Source organism: Natrix helvetica (genome assembly GCF_964273705.1).
Source record: "Natrix helvetica genome assembly, chromosome: 7".
NCBI lineage: Eukaryota > Metazoa > Chordata > Lepidosauria > Squamata > Natricidae > Natrix > Natrix helvetica.
This window is the reverse complement of record NC_138558.1, coordinates 39,828,748-39,844,760: the sequence shown is the minus strand read 5'-3', so window position 1 is coordinate 39,844,760 and position 16,013 is coordinate 39,828,748. Positions and strand designations below refer to the sequence as shown.

The following is a 16,013-nucleotide window of genomic DNA, read 5'->3' as shown; positions in this document are numbered from 1 at the left end:
TTGAGTCCATTCTTTGTCCTGCTGGTCATTCTCTTTGTCCATAAAAGAGAACTAGATCTTTGCATAATGTGTCCAGTGTGTATGATGTTTCTCATGTTAAATTCCAATGAAGCTACCCTACCAAGTGCTATTCTGACAAATATTTTTGATTTCTGATTCCTTTACTGTTAATGTTTGATCCTAAAAGGCAGAAGGTATCCACCACCTCCATATCTTCGCTATAATTTTTAAGATGGTTGCTATATCTGTTGTCAAAGGTTTGTTCTTAATTTTGGTCCCATTTTTTTCACCATGCTTCTTGACTTTCATTACTAGAGCTTGCAGATCATTTGCATTTTTAGCTATCAAAATAATGTTATCAGCACAGCATAGGCTATAAATCTTATGAAATATTTTCTTCTTTTAGTAATGTAGCTCAGGAATACTTTGAAGATTTTACAGTCTATCAACTAGCTATTTGTAAAATTTCAACATAATGTGTTGCAATGTCTAGTTAAGATTTTTTTAAAAGTCTAATATAAATAAGGTTATACAAACATACCTGAATTTTTCCTGTCTTTAAAGCAGCAAACATGCATTGGGCTGTATTAAAAGCATGTCTCCAGTTGTGATAAGCAACATTTTTCCGATAATTTTTCCTCACACTTAAAATCCATCTGCAAAGGACCTTTCAAAAATAGTATTGTTGAGTTAAAAGTATAATACAGAATAGACACCATCATTTTTAGATAAACAACCCCCCCCCCCCCAAAGCTAAAATATTAAAACTTCAACAAACTTCACATCTGGCTTTTATACACACTTTGTGGAACTGAGTTATAAAAGTATATTTTAACTTAGAAAGATGAAATTAAGGAAGTAAAATGGAAGGGGCTTTAGGATACATGGTGATATGAATGCAATACCTACATGCAACTTCTTAAACCAAGCATGTTATTTCTCAGGTTTATATGGGAGCTGATAATCTCAAGAACAGACTAACATAAGGAGTTGTGAGAACAACCTTATTGATCAAGTATGCTGATTCTACAGGGTTTTAGTTTATTTGAAGAAAACTCTAATGCTTTGTTTGAAAGTGATAAGAAATTCCTTCTTTATGTACATATTTATCCAAAGATTAAAAAAAGTGAATGTCTACGAAACTGTAGGCTGATTAAAGTTTATATTCCTTTACAAGGGCCTAAAAAGTGCTTTGATATCAATTGCTAATTTGTTTTTCCACCATATGTTAAAGACTTGACAATTTTTAAAATAGAAAAACGGAAATACCTCACTGCAATCTGTTCACCAGGCATTATACAACATACTTAACTCTATATTCAGGTACCATTTAAAGCAGGAATTTCTTAGCAGGACACAATTCGGATTTCCCCAGATTATAGAATTCTGGACAATCAGAATTTTTTAAAAATTGCACAGAGAATTTAATGGTAGAGAAAAGTATCAAAAGTACCAAATGTACAAGAATGTGGGAAATATGGTAATAATGGTAAACAAGCTTAGCAAACTCCACTTCCTCTGAAGCTTATTTGCATGGAAAAGGACAGAAAATATTTTTCACAGATAACAATGCATTTTTCCCATGACCTCATGGATGATTTAAAAAGTACTATTCAATTTAATATCCAGTCATATACATACAGCAAATACACACACACACACACACACACACACACTAAAGAACATTATATTGCAGAATAATTGGCTACATATATGTCATACTTCTGGCCTCACCTCGTGTTTTATTTGGAAATTTTGTACAAGGTTAAGGTCAGTAAACATCCGGATTGTACACAGAGAAGTCTCCATGTCTGACAGCTCAAAGTCACTGAAGTAAAAGTCAGTGAGCCTGAGAGATTGTGCAGACGGTACAACAGCAGCCTTGAAACAAACAAGAACAGCAATGAAAAACGTTGTCTTTCAAGATACTAAATAAATAAACCAAAGCACCATGTGACTGGATGTAATTCATCTAGATTTATTGAAAACATTCCATCAGGAGTCAAATCTAGGTGTACGTTTGTGTGTGTGTGTGTGTGTGTGTGTGTGTGTGTGTGTCTGTGTTTTATCATTATTTAGTTACTTACCACAAAAGCCCATTTTGGCTCTAGCACCATTTTAGCAGAAGACAAATTGTGATCTCCAACCCAGAAAGTAAGGTATGTGTTGAGAAAAAGGAAATCAACCTAGCTTTTCTACTTATAAATTAGGATTTGCTTCTGAACAACCACAGGAGAGAGCTGTTCCTCTCATGTCTATGGAGATTCTCAGTATTCTAGGTCATTGTTGTCCCAAAGTAACTTGTACAGATTACAATCTGCCCCCAACGCATGTGCAATTGTAGCTATATACTTCTGGTGTAGAAAAGTGCATGTTTCAAAAGGGGACACATTATCTGGTTAACATATCTGAAAGCCTTTGGTTAAAAATACTTATACAAAAATGTTCTTTTATAAACTAGATGACTAATGTTTTTTATTGAATCTGTACTCAAAAGTTATATATTTAAAACATGCTGGTTAAAAGTAAGAGATCTCAGGCAAAGTTTTATGTACCTGAAAAGTAAATATTTGTTCCCAAATTTAACTAAGCAATAACATGAGAAAATTTAATGCCAGAATTCTTCACTATTAACAAAATGAAAAAAAAAAAACCTCACTCGTGAACTTGATAGCTACCTAACTTTCCATGTCTATCGTGTTTGTATATATTCTAATTTCTCTTGCAAAAAAAAAGGAAAAAGAAACCTTATAAACATGAAATGAATTTGATTTGCAGACATTCCATGCTTTCAGTAAAAGCAATTTTAAAAGGGTTTTTAAAAGTACACTGCTTTAATAATAACTAATAGGATTGATATATGGCAGATGATAGAGGGTCCTCTGAAGATGAGGTAAATCAAACAGGCTTTGTCTTTCCAAATTAAGTTAGTAAACATGCTGTGATGTTGGTATTTTTTCTTATAACTTTTCCATGAAGGATTCCTCTAGGACAGGGGTGTCAAACTCAATTTCACTGAGGGCTGCATCAGGGTTGTGTTTGACATCAGGGGGCCAGAGAAGGTATGGCCAGCTCAACATCACTCATGTCAGGGGCACCTGTGGTGGCCAAGTACTAAGGCAGGACTTCCTTCAGACTCTCTCTTCCTCTCATTATAATATTCTTCCTTCCTTCCTTTCTTTCTTCCCTCCCTCCCTCCCTCTTCCTTCTCCTTTCTTCTTCCTTCCCCTCTTTCCTTATTTTTCCTTGCTCTCTTATTTTTCTTTGCTCTCTTCCCATCTCTCTTTATTTTTCTTTGTCTTTCCTCTTCCCCTTTCTCCTTTCTTGTAATTAATAATAATAATTTATTAAATTTCTAGACCGCCCCCTCTCCCCGGAGGTCCCTTCTTGGATGCTCAAATGCAAAAGGGGAAACATTTCTCCTTTTGTTTTGTTTTGCTTTCAGTTTGTTTTGATAGCCCTCTGCCAATAATAATGGAGCACGGGGGGGGGGGAGGTTGCATGTGGTTCCCCCGGGCCCCATTTTCAGCCTCCTGCAGGCCTCTGCCAGCAAAAATAGAGCTTGAGGGGGGCCGTCCGCAACTCTCCCAAATTCCATTGTCAGTTGCAAAAGCATCGTGGGTCAGTCCTTTGCTGCTTCCTAAGCATCCCGCAAGCCGAATCCAGCCCACAAGCCTTGATTTGACACCCCTGCTCTAGGAGTCTTCAGAACTTCAAAGCACCAAAAAAGTTTAAAGAGGCAAATAATTTAAGTGCTTAAGTATATTAAATACATTAAGTACAATAGTGCAGAAGGATGCCTTCTACACAGGGCTGGCCTTGAAAATTCTCGTCCACAATACGTGGATATTAACGGGTGCATTCTAGTATGTCCATGTAACACCACCACTTTGCAATCAGCAGTGACTCTCTGTTGGCTTCTGTGTGTTAATTATTTGAAGTGTCAATTATTTCCTACAAAGCCCTGGCAAAATGCTAGATTATTTGTCAGACTGGCTGTCTCCAATTGTATCTACTTTTTAAGGAACTGAAACTCTGTGTCCCCCACTCCCGCCCCGGGCATTGGGAACGTTGAGGGAGCAATGTTGAATGAAACTATCCAGAAATGAAATGATGTAAGGGGAACATGCTGTGGTGGGTCTCAGGTTCTTGGTCTAGTGTTTATATAATTTGCCTTTAGTTCTTTTATTTGTTATGCTTTTAACTCAGGCAAGCTACCCAGATCCTCTATTGCGAGCGGGGCATATATTCAATGGTGTATTAACCATTAAGCAGACTAAGCACGTGCTTAGGGCACCAGGCCCAAAGGGGACACCACAAAGTTGAGAAAGAAAGAAAAAACCAATGAAGATTTGTACAGTATGTACAAAGGAAGGGGGGCACCAAGATTTGACAGTGCTTAGGACACCATTGAGACTTAATCCATCACTGCATATATTTATAAGTACTTTACAGCTTTATGTATGTTTATGCATATCATTCATACCCATCACTCTATTCTTTTTGGGCTTAAATAACATTATTCGAAGTACAAAAAAAGAAATATTAAATATTAAGTAAAACAAATTAAATATTTAAGAAAAGAAATATAAGAATGTTGAATTTAACTCATACACTTCCACTCACAATATCCCTTTAGATTGTTCTAACTTTGCTTCCTATTTCTTCATCAGGTAGAGCAACGAATATACCTTACAGTGCACTCCCACCCCCACCCTCAAAACAATCCATTGCAGTTTGAGGATAGCGCATGACCTGGTTGGACAAATGCTGAGACTCCAAAAAATGGACAAGACCTATGGCTAGCAGTGGGCTGGATGGGCCTCTTTAGCATATTGCAGAACTTTTAAAATAAACTAAAATATAACAGATATACCATAGTTCACACAAAAGTTTTATACTCAAAATGCTGTTTTAATGATTTTACCTAATTGAAGATATATTGTATGGTACTATGTTTTAAAATGCAGCCCTGACTCCCACATATTGTTGTTATCTAGTGAAAATGGGAACATTTGAGTTCAAGTTAATGTCAAATGCATTTTAATGGAAATTTGAGGTAGGTCCTTCTCATGCAATGGCTTCCTAGTGAGGAAAGCTGCATCTGCAATTGCCCTGGTTATAAATTTAGAGTGTCCCTCTGGAAATACGTTTCTGCTAGAAAATGTTGCTTTTCCAACCTTCACAATATGTTCCTAGATCAAGAAACCTGAGAGGGGGGGGAGAGAGGGAAGGAAGGTTTTCTGTTCCTCCCTGCATTTATAGAAAACTACTATATCATTTTAAAAAATCTATTTTTTAATCCCTGAGTTGGAGTTAAGTGGAGGGAGACCTGGATCTAAGCACTAATCCTGATCCTTTTGAAATTTGGCTGCTGTTACACCTAGGAAAGGACAAGGGGATAGATATTGCTTCACCTGGTGCTAATCAGATCTGAAGTATGCTCCCAAATTTCCTTGATTTCTTTTTAAAGTTGTAAAATTGGGCAGGGATTTTCACATTAGAATAGATCTGAAGCAGTTTGTTGCAAGGAAAAAAGGGCTTAGGATCATCTTCTGAAACTTTTAAAAATATAGGAGCAATAAATGAATGTATTTTCTTCTATGGTACAGTTTAACCTGGGAATTGGTTCTCCGGCAGTTTTAAAAGGAGATAGCTACATTCATAGAAAGACAGACTAAATTGCCAATCACTTGATGACTGAATATAGCTTCCAGAATCAAAAGAGCATGCACAAGGGCAGTGTTAACTTGTCTTGAACCTAGCTCAAATTACTGTAATTTTAACAAAGCCAACTACTTTAAGATATCTTCATCTTAAATCTTCAAGCCAAAAGCAAGAATAATTTATAACTGCCTGAAAAGTTTGACATATGTTTTAAAAATGTCATGCACTCCATTTCAGGGCATCTTCAGTACGTATAGACTAGATACACTGGAGAAAAAAGAAAGAAAATGACATTACCGCTGTTACTTGAAGCTCCCTGGTTTCTTCTGCAGCAGCTGATGCATGGTAGGACAGCACCTTACAGGAAAAGGAAAGAAAAGACACTAATCTTTCTGCAATACTAAAAATCTAAAGCACTCTATCGATAATGAGTCGGTGTAAACCAAAGTAAGGGAGTAGGATAAACTGATGAGCTTTACAAACTACCTTTACAAACTACCTTCACTCCCAAAGCACAACTTTTTCAAGAGTAACTGGCCCAGAGGTGGTATTCTACTGGATTGGACCGGTTCACCCAAACTGGCGAAATAGCGGGTGGTCCCACCTACCCAGGCTTTATTTCGTCCTTTTTAGGAACGTTTTTTGAGCAAAGAGCATGCGTGGAAGACTGGGCGCATGCGTGGACGTGGCATGTGTGAGCGAAGCAAGTACACGTGCACACACATTTGCAAACCGGTAGGGAAGGTAAGTGAAAACCACCCCTGAACCACAAAAGATGTGTGTGTTTTTTTTTTTTAACTTAAAGCAGGACCTAAATGAATTTTCCCTGTTTCTAGCCTAGTACCTTTAATCCAGGGGTGTTTTAATCACTTCACTAAACTGTCTCTTCTGCCCTCTGTGGTTAATGTTAAATGAATATTTCTTAACAATTGTTTGAAAGAAACAGTTAATGTGATTTTGCAAACTAATAATTTCTAGAATTTATTTGATTCAGATGCAGTTTAAGCAATGGTTTAGGTAAGTTAGAGAAGGATAATTCATGCTGGGAGAGACCATTGTGTTCTTAATGGTAATTCTTAAAGCATCTTGTTAACTACTAGCATTACCTCTGAAGTCATGGCAATACTTTGAGGACAATTCGTTAGTGGCAAGAATTTGGAAATGTAATCATTTTGTATCTTTTATGTTGACTAATAATGAAAGTATAATTAATTTTAAATGCATAGCAGTGAAGCAGTAAATATTTAAATATTTCTTTACTAAATTAAAATAAATATTCTGCTTGGGGTTTTCCCCCCAGATATTAATTTTAGATGGAGAACAGTATGATCATATTACTGGACTCCGCTAGCATACCGCCACAGGGGGGAAAAGGCACAACACTGCTTTAAATGAGCAAAGAATTCGCAAAGAACTCTTTTTATTTTATGAAAAACAGCTGAAAATCTTCCATGTACCTATATGAATGACAAATAGCTGACAACCTAGCTATAATTATAATCCGAACAAAGTTGTCATAATAAATTAGCTTTCTCCAAGGGTTCCATAAGGCAGGGCATAAAAGAAATTCTGTCTTAGGAAAATCTTGGCAGAAGTTTTGCCTGTGTAAGAGAAAATATTTTTAATTTACTGAACAAAATGAGAATTATTTAGAGCTGTGAGTAAAGGAGAGAAGAATTTTACTTTTTGAGTTGGATTTGTATTTAACTGGCATTTTATGCAGCTGAAATTATAACCTCAATCTATAGCACTTTTTTTTTCATAAGGATATATTTTTCCTTAAATGTTAAACCATCTGAATAGATAGAGCGCAATGCACTCAATGTATTTCAAAGTCAGGTAATTTTCACACAATTTTGCACAAGAATGCTGTAATTCAATACTATCAGATTGCATTGAATTATAGCATTAAATTATAGCATTAAATACAGTTGTGCATGTAAGTTTTCCTTTCAGAACCAAATTATAGGATCTGAATTTTTAAAAAACTGTATTTTTTTTACTAGACTGATGCAAAGATAGCCAAAGTCTAGAGCAGGAGTGTCAAACTCGATCCCATTGCAGGCTGTATCAGGATTTTGTTTGCCTTTGGGGGGCTGGCCTATTCTTTGTGGCCGACTAGGTGAGTGTGGCTGGTGTGGGCACTGGTGGCATGGACCGGTCTCTCACCATCCCTGGGATGGCCCCACGGGACAACTCTGATTGTGGGCCAGATCTGGCCCGTGGGCCATGTGTTTGACATGTCTGGTCTAGATTATCTGATTTCTCAGGTTATTTTGTAGGATATGAAGAGCACATCAGGATCTCTTGTTTTTTTATGGTAGCATGCACATTATACTTAATGGAAATTAAAAGGCTAGGCAAGATGACACCCATCCTTAATATGAATCTGATGAAATACTGTAGTGTAGAAGAACCCCACGGTAACCTTCTTGTTATTCCAAGTCTGACTTCTTTGAAGGGATGGGCCAAAATCATCATAGGAAACCAAAGACAGTAAAGAGATGTTCCAGTGACACAATCATGTCTTTTTTAATGCAGTTGCCAACATGCAATTTATTTAAGGAAGTCAGTAGTTCGCTTCTGGATCCCATTAGAGTGATAATCCACCAGTGCGTGACAGCACATGGAAATACAGAAGCATAGAGTCAATATGAGAGAGCCTTAGATGGTAGCTGAGCAACATTGGGTTTGCTTTAAAGTCAGCAAGGATTCCAATAAAGTACATTAAGACTGCCTTGAAAGAAAAACTTTATAACAATCAGACAGCCAAAGTTCTGATGAACGGAGAACTAACAGAGAAGATCGAAATAAAAAGGGGAGTCAGACAGGGATGCCCCCTCTCTCTTTTGCTATTTATATTAACCCTGGAAATTTTATTAAATGAAATTAGGAAGGACCAGGGAATAAAAAGTTTGAGACTCAAAAATGAAGAATATAAGGCCCAAGCTTATGCCAATGACTTAGTATTTGTTCTAGAAGATCCATTAGAATCCAGTCTGAAATTAATTAAAAAATTAGAAGAATATGGCGAAGTGGCAGGATTAAGAATCAATAAAGGCAAAACAAAAATGATAACCAAGAATATGACAAAAAAGCAAGAAGAGGAACTGGAATTAGCAACTAGAATGCACTTGGGGATCTGGGTGTTTCGCAAAATGTTCCACAATTAAGGATGATAATTACAATAAACTAGTGACACAAATAAAGAAATATTTAGAAAGCTAGAAAAATATTCAACTATCACTAATGGGGCGTATAGCCACAGTCAAAATGACTATTTTACCAAGAATCTTATTCTTGTTGCAAGCCGCACCTATTAACCCGGATAAAACTTTCTTTCAAGAATTAAAAAAAATAACCGCTAGGTTCATTTGGCAAGGATGAAAAGCGAGGATTAAACTAAAGTCAATGCAAGATAGCAAGGAGAGGGGAGGTTTAGCATTCCCAAATTGGGAATTATACACATTAGCAGTACAAAATGTTTTACAGATGGTACCTGGTACCAACAAGGTTAGCTAAAATCTCAACAAATACCTCCCCAAAATGCTGGAAATGTGAATCAATACATGGAACATACTACCACTTATGGTGGACCTGTGAGGAGGCTAAAATTTTTTGGAAAAGGGTCAAAAAGTGGCTAAAGGTAATAACAGCTGTTAAAATAGAATGGAAACTGAAGTTTTTTTTTATTTTCAATAATGACTGTGAAATATAAAAAAGAAATTCAGTATTTAACATTACATATAATTACAGTGGCAAGGATTGCCTTTGCCCAGAAATGGAAAAACAAATTAATTCCAAGCAAAGATGAAATAATAAGAAAGGTTATGGACTGTGCTGAAATGGACAAATTAACAAAAGAAATCCAGGGAAAAGAAGAAACAGAATACTACCAGATATGGGATAAATGGTATAGGTGGATGGAGGAAAGAAACAAGGATCAGTGAAGGAAGACAACAAAGCCCAAAAATAGAGGTTAAGTAGAATTATCACATATATATGTATCCAAGTGGTTTAAACTTACTAGAGGTAATCAGCCGATATAGCAGACAGAGGACTAAGATAAGAGGGTTAAGAATGGTGAAATGCAAATGAAATATAATAGAAGGGGAAACAATATAAGGTGAGCGATATCGATTGGCAATTGCTATTAGAAAGAACAGGAAGAACAGGAAGCCCAGAGGTGGTATTCTACCGGATTGGACTGGTTCGCCCAAACTGGCGAAATAGCGGGTGGTCCCACCTACCCAGGCCCTATTTCATCCTTTTTAGGAACGTTTTTTGAGCAAAGCGCATGAGCGGAAGACTGGGCGCATGCGTGGGCGTGGCATGTGTGAGCGAAGCAAGTACACGTGCACACACATTTGCAAACCGGTAGGGAAGGTAAGTGAAAACCACCCCTGAACCACAAAAGATGTGTGTGGTTTTTTTTTTAAACTTAAAGCAGGACCTAAATGAATTTTCCCTGTTTCTAGCCTAGTACCTTTAATCCAGGGGTGTCCAAACTTGGGAACTTTAAGACTTGTGGACTTCAACTTCCAGAATTCCCCAGCCAGCATGGCTGGCTGGGGAATTCTGGGAGTTGAAGTCCACAAGTCTTAAAGTTCCCAAGTTTGGACACCCCTGCTTTAATCACTTCACTAAACTGTCTCTTCTGCCCTCTGTGGTTAATGTTAAATGAATATTTCTTAACAATTGTTTGAAAGAAAGGGGAAACAATATAAGGTGAGCGATATCGATTGGCAATTGCTATTAGAAAGAACAGGAAGCTCCTGTTTGTATTGTATTGTGTAAATGTGGAGTACGTCTAAGTTGTGTGTGTGTATATTTTACATGTTTGTAAATAAAATTTAAAAAGAAAAAAATTATATATACATATAAAAGACTGCCTTGATTTATTCTTACCTCTAATGTCACCATTTGCTTTGCCATGGCTCTTTCCACAGCTTCATACATTTGAGTGTTCTGGATCCCTAAGCCACAGAAGATAACAAAAGCTTCCAAAAACTGTTCATCATTTCTATTGAAAGCTTTTATTTTGCCCGAATTTTCTTCCATCTTGTTTGCAAGTTGACAAACTCCTGAGTCATAATAAGAAACAACAACAAAAAGATACCCTTGAAAAAGCAGGCAATTGGTTAACATTAATCACACATTTAACCGAAAGAAGCTATGCTTGATAAGGTAGCATGGAGAGCATTTGCCTATAAAGTCACCAAGAGCCAGACACAACTGAATGGTTAAAACAGTAACAGTCACTCATTTACGTATATTAAACTTACATTTTTTCTTCAGAAAGAACAATTAGAAATCTATCATTTAAACTTTTAAGTGGTCTATGGATTCAAACAAAAATTACATATTGTGCTAGTCAGCCACAATATTTTAAAGAAAATTAATTCAGGCTATGTGGAAGTAGAAATTTAGTTTTGAATCTTCCTGTATTTACATACTTCATGGGTTTACATACTTCAAAAAAGAATTAGCTAGCTTCATTTGAGTCAATGGTGCTTCCTTCTCCTTATATAGGCATAGGGGTTTGCTGTAAACAAAACATCAAACTGAACATTATAATATTTACCCCTCCCAAGTCTTAATTTTCTTCTTGGCTTTTGCTATTAATAGACCGTTAGTTTGATGAAATCCCTAAAGACAATTTGTCCTTTACAAACTCATTAAATGTTTATAACCGTGCCAAAATGCTGTAATGAATATGAGGTTAGCACACCCAGGGCTTGTGCATTCTTATTTGAAAATTGCAAATTATCTGCATATTAATCTGCATTTTAACTATAGAAAAAATATCAGTAGTTTATTAACTGGCCAATTATCTGCTACATTCAAGAAAGTCTCTTGGCATCATTCACAGTGAGTGCTTAATGTAGCACTTGTCTTCATTTAGGAATCTATTTTGGAAACTCTATTATGTAGAAGTACAACAGATCTATAGAATCTATAGTGTTGTAGTTTAACTAAGAATACATGAACTCATCACAGATCACTGACCACCTTTCAATTTAAGTCCTGTTTAAAAGTATTTTGTTAAGAAAGTGGCTGAAATGGTCCATATCATCAGTGAGTCACTGATCCAAAAGACACTACTAATGAAAGTACAGAAAGTCAGTTATGAGCATCCCATAGAAGCAAACCAAGTGGCAAAATACAAATAGTGGAAAAAAACTGCTATTGAAATTAGAAGTTTTAATAATTAAAAATTAAAATATCAAGTGATTTCTTGTTTATTTAATATTATTCTTTTCCTTCAATAACTTCAAGGTGTTTATATGAGATCTTGCTTCCCTTTATCCCACAACCAACCTATGATACCAGTCAGACTGTAGAAGAATAACTGGGAGTTGAAGTTCACAAGTCTTAAAGTTGCCAATGATTTTTGATAAATGACACTGGACTGGAATCTGGATAGCCTCAATCCTAGTCCAACACTTTAATTACTTCAGTGGCATCAAAGATGCTGAGAATAAGATAGGATCACCAAGTGACCATTTATGCTAATTTTATTGTTACCCATGCTAATCTTACATGCATGCTAATTTTTACATTTTCAAAACTTATTGCTCATTTATTTAGAATATTTATATGACCATGTAACTCAAGCAATGTGTCTCTGGGGAATGTACAAATCATTATACAAAAGGAAAACCATACATACCACTAAAACAAAATAATTAAATGGTATTCAGAAGTAAAATGAACTGTAATCTACAAAGGAGAGCTTTGCTCACCCCTGACCCAAAGCATCTAAGCCTTAACTGCCTAACTCAGGGGTGTCCAAACTTGGGAACTTTAAGACTTGTGGACTTCAACTCTGGCTGGCTGGGGAATTCTGGGAGTTGAAGTCCACAAGTCTTAAAGTTCCCAAGTTTGGACACCCCTGGCCTAACTAAACCCCTGAGAGGTTGGGGCATTAAAGACTAGCTATCTAGCACTGCTTGAGTGTTTCTCAGAAACAGCTGGGTAAATCTTGCCACTGTAAGTCTGTGGCTTAATATCTGTAAGATAGCAGAACAATGCAATTTTTTTCTTTTAAAAAATGACAGTGCTTCGCTACAAAGCACTGATTTACAACAATAAAAGAAGCATATTTGATCCAAGGATGTCTTTCATTTCCATAAGAAAATGTATTAAAGAAGAACTGATTGCACTTTAAGGCAGCACATAATATGGGACAAGTGAAACAAAAGTCCATGTTGTTTTCTTGCTTAAAAATAAAGCTTATTAATAGTACAGTAAATTGATCTTATCTATAATAGTAGTCTATGACCTTTTAAGTTCTAGAATAGCGTTAGTGACTACCTTCCGTCTAACTCAGGATTCTGTGAATCCAACCTTATTGTTGGTATAGAGGATAGTGGTACAAGCCACAGCCCACCCCATTCTAAATTTCAGAAACCACTGCTCAGGTGGAATTGTACTGAGCCAACATCATTAGCTAACTTTAGGTGCTCCACTTTGCAGAAAATGAAGCATTTTTTCCCATAGGAAAACTACTATTGTTTGTTTCATAATTCTAAAACAAACCAGGACATTCTTCTGTAGCCTCAAATTCCCTGATCCAAAGCATCTCATTTGGAAAGGTACATTTATATTTATCCACTTGTTTTCCAAAAATACCTATTTTAGGTCAGTGTTTATCCTTATGACACCTTAATGCTAAATTCAGTTGTTTTCATTGCATGTGGCTATGTACAAGGATAGGTTGTTGATGAAGAATGATCTTAGAAACTTCACACATTGCCTTTTTTTTCTCAATTTCCAGTGGGAATAAAATCCCACCTAAGTGCACAAACTGAAGCATAATTGAAAACTTCAAAATATTATACCTATCACTTTATTCTTCTTTCCATTTTTTATAGGTGTGCAGAGCAAGCTTTCAATGTGCTGATTTGTACAGTCAGAACATTCATTCTGTTAAGGAAAAAACAAAACACATTACTTTATTAACTACATAAGACAGCTTAGTGTAGCTTATAGAACTGACCTAGAAATCAGGAGAGTATGAGTTCTAGGACTCCCTTGGACATGAAAACTGAAGCCCAATTAAAATATAGCTTGGATTGATTACAAGGCATTCAAGTTTCTTCTCTGAGTCAATTTTCAACGAAGCACTGGAAAACATTGATGCTGGCCTCAAAGTAAACGGTGTTCAGATCAATAATTTAAGATATGTTGATGATACAATTCTGCTTGCCAGTAAGCATGAAGACCTTCAGCTCCTCATCAACAGAGTCTCAGAAATATCTGAAAAATACGGTTTGAAGCTTAACACCTCAAAAACCAAGATCATGGTCATCAGCAAACAGCCCATTAATTTACCACTGATAAATTCGGAAGGAATACCACTAGAAAAAGTTGAAAGGATCACGCACCTCAGTTTTAATTTACATGAAAGCTGGGACATGATCAGTGGAGTAAAGACAAGGATAGAAAAAGCTTGAACAGCATTCTTCAAACTGAAAAAGGTATTTTGCAGTCATGACATAAGCTTAAGACTGAAAATCAGGCTTGTCGGATGTTACATCTTTTCTATCATGCTCTACGGAATAGAGACTTGTTCTCTGACAGAAAACCACTTGAAGAAACTAGAAGCATTTAAAATGTGGATTTACAGACGGCTGTTATGTATAAGCTGGTTGACAAAATCACAAATGAGGAGGTGATAAGCCGTTTGGGAAAGCAAAGGGAAATCATCAAAGCCATTAAAAGCAAAAGTTGGAATATTTTGGACATGTGATGCGACACCGAGAAAAATATGGCATCCATCACTTAATCCTCCAGGGAAAAAAATGAAGGCAAACAAGGTCCAGGCAGAAGAAGAACATCATGGCCTCAACTCAAATTCCTGCCACCATTGTATAAATGACTGCAAATAATAACATTCAGTAGAAACATTGGAAGCTTTGTGCAAGAATCAACATCACAGTACTGGTCAATGGTAATACACTGGGAGAGGTAAATATCAGGAACCCTACAAGGAGACTCACTATCACCACTACTGTGTGTTATTGCATGATTCCTCTGTCAACAATACTGAACAAGTTAGACCCGTGATGGCGAACCTATGGCACATGTGCCCCAGATGGCACATTGAGCCATTTGTCAGGGCCCACGAGCCCTTGCCCGGTCAGCTGGGCAGCGTGCATGCGTGCACTGGCCAGCTGACTTTGGCCTTCTTTTGAGGCCATTTTTCACCGTACTTCTGGTTTGTTCGTAGGGCCGGTTTTAGCCCTCTGTAGGCTTCAGGGAAGCTCCTGAAGCCTCCGAAGGGCCTCCAGGGGGGGAGGGCGGGGAGGCTGTTTTCGCCCGCCCCATACTCCTATAAAGCCTCTGGAGCATGAAGAGGGTGAAAAAAAGCACACCAAAAATTGGGGGGGGGGGGCTCTGGTCATGCGTGCATTGCGCTGGGGTCGTGCCATAGCATTATGGGTGTGGCATGCGCACGCTCCCCCTACGCTCCCCCCGCTTTCGGCATGCGAGCCAAAAAGGTTCGCTATCACTGAGTTAGAACATGGCTACCAAACATCAAAAATAGTTGTTAAGCTATGCTATCTCCTTTACATGATCTGAACCCATATGGAAAAAGGATGATTGGGAATATCCATAGATGGAAAAAGATAATCTGAAGTAAAATTGTTGCTCAATACTGTTCATGTATACAATATAGCCAAGATATTGCAATGGAGTTGGGACAGGAGAAATGTGACACCCTTACCGTTAATAGGAGAAAATAATGAATAACAAAAGAATCAAAATATCCTATGAAAATAACATAAGGGTCTGTATGAAGAAGTTCACTACAAATGCATGGACATCCTTCAAACAACTTCAAGCACACCGAAGTCAAGAAGATTAGAAGTGAATATATCACAACAGTGAAGAAGATCATAAAGTCCACATTTAGTGGAGGAAATACCATCAAGGCAATTAATACTTAGGCAATTCCAGTAATTAGATACACAGCTTAAGTAGTAGACTTAAGCCTACCAAGATGGTAAGGCAAAGTATTACATGGCCAGTACACACACACAAAAAAAAACCAACACCAAATTTAGCCAGCAAAGTAGATAGCAACAAGGCCTGGCAATGACTAAGATCAGAAAATGAGACAGGGGAGCTAATACTGATGGCAAAAATCAACCCTTAAGAACAAATGTATACAAAATCAGAATTGAGAAGATAACAATAGGCGCAAATGCCACTTCTGTAAAGCTAAAGAAACAGTGGAAACTCTAGTTAGTTGCAGCAATAAGATTATGTAGAGTGACTACAAACAATGGTATGACAAAGTAGTAAAAACCATTTGCCCATTGAATTTTTGTATGTTG

At 36.9% G+C, this 16,013-nt stretch overlaps 1 protein-coding gene across 4 annotated transcripts in view; it reads right to left on the bottom strand.

Moving 5' to 3' along the window:
- PDE5A (phosphodiesterase 5A) overlaps window positions 1-16,013 on the bottom strand; it is a gene marked incomplete at its 3' end in the record, with an annotated part of 105,111 nt that overhangs the window by 16,461 nt on the left and 72,637 nt on the right. For all 4 annotated transcript variants that reach the window (XM_081959958.1, XM_081959959.1, XM_081959956.1 and 1 more), the window contains 5 exons: window positions 13,512-13,596; window positions 10,576-10,751; window positions 5,965-6,024; window positions 1,735-1,881; window positions 542-667 (listed from right to left, as the gene is read on the bottom strand). In XM_081959958.1, coding sequence (XP_081816084.1) covers window positions 542-667; window positions 1,735-1,881; window positions 5,965-6,024; window positions 10,576-10,751; window positions 13,512-13,596 — 594 coding nt within the window. The remainder of the gene's footprint in view (window positions 1-541; window positions 668-1,734; window positions 1,882-5,964; window positions 6,025-10,575; window positions 10,752-13,511; window positions 13,597-16,013) is intronic.